Source organism: Astatotilapia calliptera, chromosome 16 (assembly GCF_964374335.1).
Source record: "Astatotilapia calliptera chromosome 16, fAstCal68.1, whole genome shotgun sequence".
NCBI lineage: Eukaryota > Metazoa > Chordata > Actinopteri > Cichliformes > Cichlidae > Astatotilapia > Astatotilapia calliptera.
Genome location: NC_137437.1, coordinates 19,480,620 through 19,491,140, shown reverse-complemented (window position 1 = coordinate 19,491,140; position 10,521 = coordinate 19,480,620). Strand labels below are relative to the sequence as shown.

Sequence of the window (10,521 nt, the reverse complement as noted above, 5' to 3'; positions counted from 1 at the left end):
AAAGTTGCGACAGTATCATAATAAAAACACCACCGTTAATTAGGTGTTATGAAAGCCGTGTACATACTTTGACATATTACTTCCTCATCAGTACAAATGAAAACATTCACTTGAGTATAAAATCTGTAATTATGTATTTTTTAATTCTAAACATACGTCATGTGCAACGTGACTTTGACGTTTTGCAAGACGCACGAGAATTTGTTGCAAGCAGTCTTGCAATTTATTCTGTCAACATACTGTAAGACGACAGTGATTTGTCTGTTAATTGCTTGACTCATGCATTAAGCTGCGATAACACAACGGAGGTGTAGTGGTTGAAACTGACTTGTGTAAATTCTGCATGGGATGGTTTGTGAATTTTTGAAAACAAGCTTCAGAAAATATTTTTTATCATTACTTTTTTTCTAGAAAATTAAATGCTTGATGGTAAAAATTCCAAAAAATTCCTTGTCCTATATATATATATATATAGTGGACAAGTGCATAAATTAATAAAAAGAAAAATATAAATAGCTGTTAACGAATCCTAGCTTGATAAAACAGCACACATCATAATCTCATGGCCATTCAATGCATTTATTTCAGATGTGTTAAGCAGGACTTGCTCATATTTTTAAGGTCTGACAAGAAAATGGCTGATTAAATATAACACGCCAAACAGCCTTTAGATTGTTTTTTTCATCACAAGACTTTTAATATGTACATAGAAAGTCTTACACTAAGAGTGCTCTCTCCAGCGACACATAAAACCATTAAAAAAAACAGATTAATCAGCTTCTAAGACAGACACTCTTTCATGGACAAGTTCACTGAAATCCTCCTTTAACAACATGGCATGTCAGACATTCCTGGGACTAGTGGTTTTAATTTAGAGTGAAAATTCATGCTTTTTTTCATCACTTTATTTACACCTCTCTAATTGGTGGAAAGTCTTTTTAGAATGTCATTTGGTGATGCAGATCTTCAGAAATCACAGCGATTAGGAGCTTAAATTTCACCGGCGTACTCTTGTTTTAATCATTTTCAACAAGTAAACATATATTTTTCTGTGGCCAGAAAGAGATGAAGGGGTGCCGTAGATAAGAGCGCGATGAAGAAAGTGCACCTTGCAACTAGAAAACAAAAAACTGGATCCATAAACTGATGAGATCTCATTTTTTGAAAAAACAGATACTCACCATTTCTAGGTAATGACTTATTTTTAAACAAAATAACAACAGATCCACACAACTATGCCCCCTGTTCCCGTTCCTCCAATATACCAACACACATGCACACCCACGTTATACAAAACCCGAGTCTGTACAAGTGTTTCATTAGTAGCTATGTGGCGTTTCTGCTCATGCCATCTGTCATGAGGGGAACACTGTAATTCTGCTTTCACACAGCAGTGCAGCACTGCAGTGTAGAAATGGTAACGCTTTATACATTTCCCCAGTGCCGTGTTTTCTTCTACTGCAATTACCTCTGTCCAAATTGTGCAATAAAATTACTATACTGTTAATTAGAGGCTGTAATATAAAGACACAGACATCCTTTTGGCAGCTGATGACGATAAAAGAAATCAGCTTATGGTTAGATAGCAGTAGAAATGCATACCCCAAGTGCTTAAAAATGCATTTAAACTCTGTAAGATAATATAGTACAATAGGCTTTTGCACAGCATACACTTTTAGTTGTCATAAAAGCACAGGTGTTACCACATTAAAATCACAGGGACAGGAGCCCAATCGGCTACGTGGAATACAGCCAGAGACATCATAAGAGAGTGACATGACACAGAGACGCTGATCACGTCAGCATGACTGGCGCTCTGCAATGAGCTGTTAATTAAGCAATAATGCCGTGTAAGTGTGTGCTCACATAAAAAATGCCGTAAAAGAGAAACACTTTGAAGCTCTTGGACAATCACCAACGTTTTAAAGCATTTAAAAAAAAAATCCTATCTATTTATGACCAAGTGACCACTGAAATTAAAATAATGGCTCTCTCCCCATTCATTTAAATAATCTCAGGAGAAGTCTTGAATACTTCCTGTGAAAGAAAACAATATGTTGCAAGTAAAAATCCTAGCCAGCAGCTGGCGACTGTTCTGGTTTGGAAGTCTTTAGGAAAGCAACTTTATTGCTCTCTTAAGCTAAGACCTCAGTACACACTTTCCCAGACATACTTGGTTTCATTTGCAAGTTTCAAGTTTTATTAAATACACAATCGTGTTCATTTTTGAAAATTATTGTCCCAAAATGTGTCAAATAGATGATAAAGCAGGTTGCTAACGTATCAGCTCATCCAAGACAGCTGCATTCAAAAAGCTCACAGCTTCAGGACCTAACCAGTCAGTGATAACAGGATGGCTGTTTCCATCCCATAGATACTGTTTTCATATTAGATGCTTTATAATTTTTTGGTAGCAGGTAGAAAAACTGTAAGAATCCCATCATGTTGTAGATGCTAGTTGGCTAACATGCCACATTAGTTCACTAGCTTACCTAGATTACAACCTTATGCATTATGGTGCTGATTGCACACAACAATAAATGGTACAACAGGAAATATGTATTGTATTACACACAATTGCTTTTATAACCACAACTCAGAATACTAAAGCTGTCCACACATAAACAGGCATTTTGGTAAATGTAGTCTTTTCTGTGTGTTTGGCCCTTCATCCTCATGTCAACAGTGTTTTAGATAAAAACTCCTTTGAAAACTCAATTTCTGCAGAGATTTTTATCTCATAACTTTATTTCCCTTCCTGACATCAGACTGTGCTGTTGTGCTGTTATTTGTGGGATTTTGATAGGCCGACATTTTTTTATGGTTAGGTTTATGCAACACTTTGGCATTTTTTTTCACTTTAATGTGTCTGATTATATTTTTCCAAACAAACTCAGAAAAATCCCCATTTTTAAACAACATACCCGGTAATAATACATCCTCTTTGAGCCAATGAATGGCAAATTAAATTTGTGGGATTTGTGGGATATGTTACTAATGCAATAATCATGCAAATGACAAATGTACAAAAGTTAGCTTTTGCTTTGTTTTTGATCTCATGTGATTGTAGACTCCTGGGCTCTTGCTATTGTTCTGTCTAGTAGTCCTTTAAGACATCATTATCATGTCGTTTTGAGCTGCTTTATCTGAGATGTGTTCAATTTCCAAATTAAATCGAGTCTAAATTTGGGACATTGTCTAAATGTGTGGGATGCGTGGCGGCAGGGAATGAAGAACAATCTGCACACCTACAGAACGTGAGACACCTGGTCACCTGCTGCACCAATCCCGCAGCAAAGGACAGGTCGCCAGCTGGGTGTAACAATGCAGTTGATATGCAGCATTAGCAGTTTCATCACAGGCAAATCAACTTTGTTGTCATTATGGTTGTACAGAAAATGTCACAGTGCAGCATGCAAGACATACAGTACATACTATACAGTAGTACAGCATTGTAGTGAGTGGACAGTCTCATGTATATCACAGTTTTGAGTGACGGGATGCTTACTGGACCACGGGTGTGATCAGTATTTTTTCTCCCTCAAAAAGCCTTTAAGCTGAATCGGTTTTGGCGGTTTTTCAAGAGACATAATTTTAATCAGGGCTAGAGTGCCAGGGTATTGTCAATATAATCCAGTGATGAAAAGCACCCATTCAAATAGTAAGTACAGTAAAAAAAAAAAGCCTTACTTGTACTTTATTAAATAAGATGTTATGATACTTAAAGAAACAATAAACTTAAAACCTTAATGTTTGTTTGGGTGAAAATGTCCTGCAATCCCCATTATCATTAATCAGACACTTAATCAATGTTCCTCTGATACACCACAAATGGCATGGCTATATGAAATCTAAATGATGCAAATAGCTGTTCAGTGTTTGGAGCTGTAACATGGTTAGGTACACTTGAAACACTTGACTGTTATTAATGTGTTATACACCTCATCTTTCGTCTGCCCCATCCATCCACACACTCGCCAAACTGAAGTATATCCATATAGGCAGGTGTACCCATTCACCTCTAAACACTACACCAGTATGCATTTAACACATTTGCTGCACCGGCTGGATGAATCATTCAAACATGACAAAATCAAACAAAAATGTACCGCACGAGGTGTTTTGAAGCAACTGCATTTAGAGAATAAACACGAGAAATCAGTGTTAAAATAGCAGCGGCCGTGTGACTCCAGTGCTGACATTTAGTGAACATTTAATTTGATAAGCACAGGTTGTGACTGAATGAGAGATAAGGAACATAAAAAGCATCACACTGAAGCCTATTTAACCAGATAAAAACATGATGGATTCAAGGGACTGGAAACTATCAGGGAGAGGAAATAACATTTTTTTTTTCTCCAACTATCTGCTTTGAGGCTTGTCTTTGTATCCTGGCACTCTGCTGGAGTTAGAGCGCTCTCACTGCCCACAGTGCAGTTGCCGTCAGCTCTACAAATATGTAAAAGCAGCCAGTGTGACGGGGAGGAGCATGGGAACTGAATGCTGATCAACTCATTCACAGTCAAGCCGCATACCAGCCACACTGACACATTTCATCACCTGTACTATTTACCAACTTTTTATCTCTGCAACTGACTACTTCAAAAAGGAATTACTCAGAAAATATGCCTTTTTTCTCCTCCCCCACCACAGATACAATGTTCTACCAACAGTACAGGAAATGACTGAAGTTATTTTGTTCAGCTGGATGCCATCTAACTGCTGTGTGACTGCCTTTGTGTTGTCTTTGGAGCTGGGGGGTTAAAGTCTGCAAGGTATTGCGCTTGAGAAAATAAAATATATATTGCACAGCAAACAAAGCAATAGCGACAGACCTTTTTATAATTTGGTTTAAAGGATGGGTACTGCATGCATACAATATGTGAAGTGAAGGTTTCCCTGACTTTAAGTTAAAGGAAAACAGATTCAGTGTTTTCACTATTCACTTTGACTCTGTGTGTCTTTTGGAAATCGCTCTCCCCAGTTGTAAGTACAAAGTGGATGTGTGACATGCAACCACCAGTTCCCCTAACACAACTTTCATATGTCATATTTTCTAACAGTTGCAACATACAGTAGATGCTGACTTCGGTGACATTCATCAATGTTGAATGCCAAAATAAACTAAATAAATAAATAAAAAGAATTCAATGCAATGTCTCTAGCAGCGTTTTTTTTCTTCTTCTTCTTTTCTTTCACACCAATTTATCATCTCATTCAACAGTTTATAAAGAACCGGGGCGATAATTAATTGACAAAAATAAACAGCATTTAAAGATTAAGACACCAAAGGTACTCCAAGACAGAGCTGCTGCAAGGCTCAAACTTGGCAGTTTTCTTAAAGAAATAGCGGAGCACTCGGATCACACTGAAGCTGACAAAACAGATAGATTCAGCAGACAGGTTAATGGTGAGACACAAAGAGAGACATAAGATGCACAAGAGAGAGTCCAACGTTTCTTTTAACTAGTCCACTGCGAATCTCCATCCACCGCTCTCTCTTGCTCCTCTCTCTTTATTGGACCAGCGCCTCACCAGCGGGCTACTTGGCTCGTGTAGTCCTCGGTGGTGGCTGGGAAGTCACTCTCAGTTTCCTTCTCAAAACCTCCTCCCACTCTCCCGCCTCTGTTGCCACCGCCTCTGTGTTTGGGCGGCCAAGGCCTGACCTGGTCTCTCTGCTCCCGCAGCCAGCGCTTCTCCTCGCGCCTCTTCAAGCGCACTTCCTGGTGCTCCCTCTGGCGGGTGAACTGGAAACGCTGGAGGAACAGGTCCTTTGCATATTCGTACAGCTGCATGTCCAAGTAGTTGAGGTCCTCGATGCGTTTGCGCACAGTCTCGCTCAGGTCCACGTTGGCAGCTCGCGTGCTGTTAATCTGCGTGAAGGCAGAGATGAAGCGCAGGCTGAACGTCCGCTCAAACAGGTACTGGGTCTTACGCTGAAACTCGGTCAGGCCGTAGAAAGCCATGTTCTTCAAGTTGCTCATGGCGCTGCTTAAAAGGATGTGGTTGCGCTGGCTTTCGTTCATGGAGGACAGGTTGTAGCAGCCCACCAGGCTCAGGTCAGCCAGCATGCGGACCTGACGGTTGTTCGCCAAGTTCGACGGGCAGTTCATGAACTCTGTCAGGGTGACGCCGGACCAGTCATCCCCACTGTAGCAGGTGGGCAGCTCGTCCTGGGTGGGTGAACGTCCATCACACATATGGAGGGCGGTCTTCCATGTGGCTCCTCTCTGGACATGTTTCCACTCGCTCAGGTAGCGGGAGACTGGGTCGCGCAGCATGGTGATGTAGTAGAAGTTCCTGCAGCCAAAACAAACACAGTTAGAGAGCTGTGAGCGCATCACTATCACAGAGGGTCGCCCTACATTGTGCTGACAGATGGTGACTTTTGTCTGAGCATAAAACTTCAAGGTTGAATGCTAATTGGAAAACTGAAACTCTCACTAATGAGGTTGTTACAGTTGGTTTCTATATATTGCCCTTGAAAATTGAACCCTTGCACCGGAGCAATGAATTTACAAAACTGAAATAGGGCTGTTTCCATTCCACAGATTTCTTCCACCTGCCAACACAGAGAATAATTGGGATTCAAGACACAGAGTAACCCATAGTCATGGAGAAAGTGGGTAAAACTGACCCAGCTAAATCCTAAACATGTCATTTTTGCAAAAATAATGAGGTTTCAGCTGTCGCGTTTGAAATCTGTAGCACATTTAAATGAGTATCCTGTTGTTATCAACAGCAGGGCTTATAGAAGAGAACACATCTGATTTTCTTTTTTTCTTTTTTTTGCTGATGAACAAATGGTAAACACCCCCACACACAACCCAAGTGAAAATGCCAGTGAAAATGTCATTTTCACTCAATATGGAAAACAAAGAACCAATCACGACTTCAATGCATAAGACTGTTGCAGTGTTGACAAAGGTGTATATGAAAAAAAAGAGTGAGTGACAAAGCTCTGTGGTTGACAATCAGTCTCTATACTAATAACATAAAAAGCAGCGACCTATCCCAGCTGTCACAGGGCGAGCGCACAAATTATATAGAAGTAGAAGATTTTCGTTTTCGCTTCACAGTGACAACCTACTCAACTCATGCTACGACTGCCCTTCGTACCAGTCTGACCTCTACAAGCAAATGCTGTACTGGAGCTGCGTCAAAGCCCATTCAGATGAAAAACAAAGATCAGACAGGCGTTGGCTAGGTAAAGCTTTCCTAAGATGATTTCCCGTGAGATTCATGCATATTTAATGACGCTGCCGCCCCCCTGAGAGCACTCCGGGCAGGTAAAGTGGCGTGCGACTTCTGAGATTTCACTCTGAGACCAAAGCAGCTCTCAATGCTGCCTCAGTGCTTTCAGAAGAGCAAATATCTGCACAGTCTTACCCACGAGTGGGGAAAAAAAGTTACACAAAGAGTTCTCTTTGCTTATTCGTCTGGTAGGATTGAATACGGGAAAAGAATAAGGGGTTGTGAAGTACTATCTGCACACAATACACTTGGTATACTTTAATTTTTGGTAAACCGGAGGCACTTCCAAGCATGCAGCTGGCATTTCACCCCCATATTAACATTTTATTAATTCCATTTTAATTAAAAACATTTTAAGACAGAGAGAATATGAAGTTGATCACATGTAAGAATGGCATAAATTCAAAATGAAGAACATGCAAGTGAGTTTATGCGATGAAGATTCATCTTAACAGTGCCAAAGGAACACCACTCCTGAAATGTTACCCAGTATGAGTCAGGCAAGAAGCTGTCATTACATCCCCGGTAGCAGCAGCTGCATACTGGCACTTGCTTCTGGAGTAGGCTGGCTGCAGATACATCCTCATTAGACTAGGGACATAAACACATGCAGCAAGTGTTGTTTGAGTGCACTCGACAGCCCAAAGGTCAGTTGTGTGCACCATCAATGTCAAAATACATCAGGATCAGTGGGTGTGCAGAGCTGTCTCGAGGAGGCTTTCCCTGAGTGATACAGATGGCTGTCGAGGGGGGAGGGGGGGGGGTACGCTGACAGGATTCTTTTACTTCTGACCTGTGGTAACACCAGTACCACCCTCACAGTTACTTCTCACAAAAACCAGAAAAAAAACACACTGTAAGGCTGTTGTAGGAAAAGTGCAGCTTGTCTTGTATGGCAAAGTGGCGCCAAATCTTGGCATCCACTTGCCAAGATTTCCCAGCCTATTTTAGCGTGCTGAAATCCTGTGTGAACTCTAGTTAATCATGGATCAATAATGGATAGGAGGCATATTGCGGCTCATTCTGCCCCAGAATGCTCATCTCTAAAGGAGCAGCAGCAGCAGCAGCAGCAGCAGCAGCATGACTTCAGTGGAGCACAAATTAAACTGGGGCCATTAAACAGAGATGAAAGAGGAATTTAAAAGTATGGATAAAAATGGAAACTAAAGTAGGGAGTGGAACTGAGTAAGACGCAGGTGCTGACAGGAATATTAAAGTCCAGCGTAATTTATACAGACGTATATAATGGACATGGAAGAAGCTTGATAGCACGTGAATGAAACTATATCTGACAGATACAACAGAAAAAATGTCTTGCAGTAATTTGATTCAATGGCTATAAAAAGGTATTTGTTATTCATTTAAAGTTTTTTTTTAATCATAAGCTTCATGTTCTCAATAATTGATTAAAGAGCTATTTTGAGCATTTTTTGAGAGAACAACACACACTCTGTATCTGTAATCCATACATATTTATTCTAAGCAGGTTCTTGGGCATTCAAAGTGAATCAAATAACAAATAAAAAAAATATATTCGAAGAACTCAGAAAGAATACTAAAAAAATTGTGGTGCTTAGAGTAGTGTGCTGATGTACTTCAGTGGTGGTGTTATAGGGACACATCAAAATATAATGCAATGTTCTTCCTGTGCACAACAAAGCCAGGAAAAAAAGACAAAAAAATACAAAAAAATACAAAAAAGAAGCAGAAAGGTTCAGTGCAGAGTTTTAGACTTAGCACGATAGAGCTATGGAGTCTGCTGTTTAGTACACACGGACAAAAAGACAAACAGGCCCCATCAAAGGCAATGTCATGGTGATGTGATAGTACTGTATTAGTAAATACAGGAAACGATAACAGAAAACATTCTGCATTTTAAAAATCATAAAAAAGGCCTTTAGTTTTAGAGGAAGAATCGCAACCTCCTGAGATCTTGTTTGGGATGCATTTTTAATTTCTCCAAGCTATCTGGGATTAGCTAGACCTGATTATTATAAAAATGAAAGATCATCTCTGAACCGAAAGTAATTTTAAAAAGGCATCACTTCTTAGGTTGACAGCAAGTTTTTGTGCTTTTTTTTTTGTCACCATTGCAACTGTGGAATTAAAGAAATTATTTTATGGCTACGATATATTCTGCATCATTAATGATATAATCTATAGTATTGATACTGCATTAAGATGTTTATTAAAACCTGCTGACTTTACATTAACCTTTTATTACAGGTACAGCTAAGACCATTTTATACACATTGCATGTTTGTGCTCATTCAGTGTTGATGCTCAGTCTATTAAAGAAGGTTTTAAGCTTTGTGAAGCGCGATGTCTTCACAATCTATTGTGTAGGTGACTTGGATCTATAGAAGGTTAAAAGTGCATATACACGCTTACAAAACACATATAGTGCATATAATCTAGAAACAGGCTTGAGTGAAGGCCTGAATGTATTCAGCTTCTTGTTGTAACCTGTGGCACTTGAGTTTGCTTAGCAACAGAAGACAGAAGATGGGTCAAAAAGAAGAAATGTCCACGGGTATCTCCAGGGCCTGAAATCATCGCCATATTTGGGAAAAGATGTTAGAAAGAGGAACTTCTGTGTCTGACCTTAGCTCTCAAAATTGTCTCATTGTCTGTACAAGATGCAAATGATGTTCTTAGAAATACAAAAATATGTTATAGAACGCCAGAAGGGGCGTTTAACCCTGATGATATATAAACCATTCTCTGTGTATTTTTGGCAGAAGTCCGCAGATGTGATGCTGTGTACTTCTTCCCGCACGTGTGTTCTTAATAAACTCTTTATCTGATTGCACTCTACTGGGCCTCCATTGGTTTGTTTTTGTGCCACTTGTTGAATTTGGGACACAACTTACGATGAAACGCTTTATTAAGCAGAATGAAGCAGAAAGTACAGAAAAACCTAAATGGAATGTTCCCATAAGAGGACACGGGGTCTCAAGAGGTTAAACCACAAATTCATGCTACACCACAAAGAGATAAAGACATTTTTGTTGCATCGTTCCTTTTTTGGATGTGAAAATAAACCAGAAAAAACTTGTAGCAAAGTAACAGACGCAGATGTAGCCTTGTTCGGTTTAAAGACATTCACGGTAGGTCAAGAAAGTGCTAACAAAGAGCTCGAAAGCTACAAAAAACTGTTATGGAATGTGACATAACAGTTCCACGGGAGTATAAACGATATATTTTATTTTTTATTCTTTTGGAAAACATTTCCTCTGTGCACAAAAATCTAGTAATTTTCTGTAA

General features: G+C 39.6%; 1 protein-coding gene across 1 annotated transcript in view; it reads right to left on the bottom strand.

Moving 5' to 3' along the window:
- Positions 1 to 565: 565 nt before the first annotated feature.
- Positions 566 to 10,521, bottom strand: part of hs6st3b (heparan sulfate 6-O-sulfotransferase 3b) — an 85,962-nt gene continuing 76,006 nt past the window's right edge. Inside the window, exon 2 of the mRNA XM_026144543.2 lies at positions 566 to 6,300. Coding sequence (XP_026000328.1) covers positions 5,532 to 6,300 — 769 coding nt within the window. The 3' untranslated portion in view covers positions 566 to 5,531. The remainder of the gene's footprint in view (positions 6,301 to 10,521) is intronic.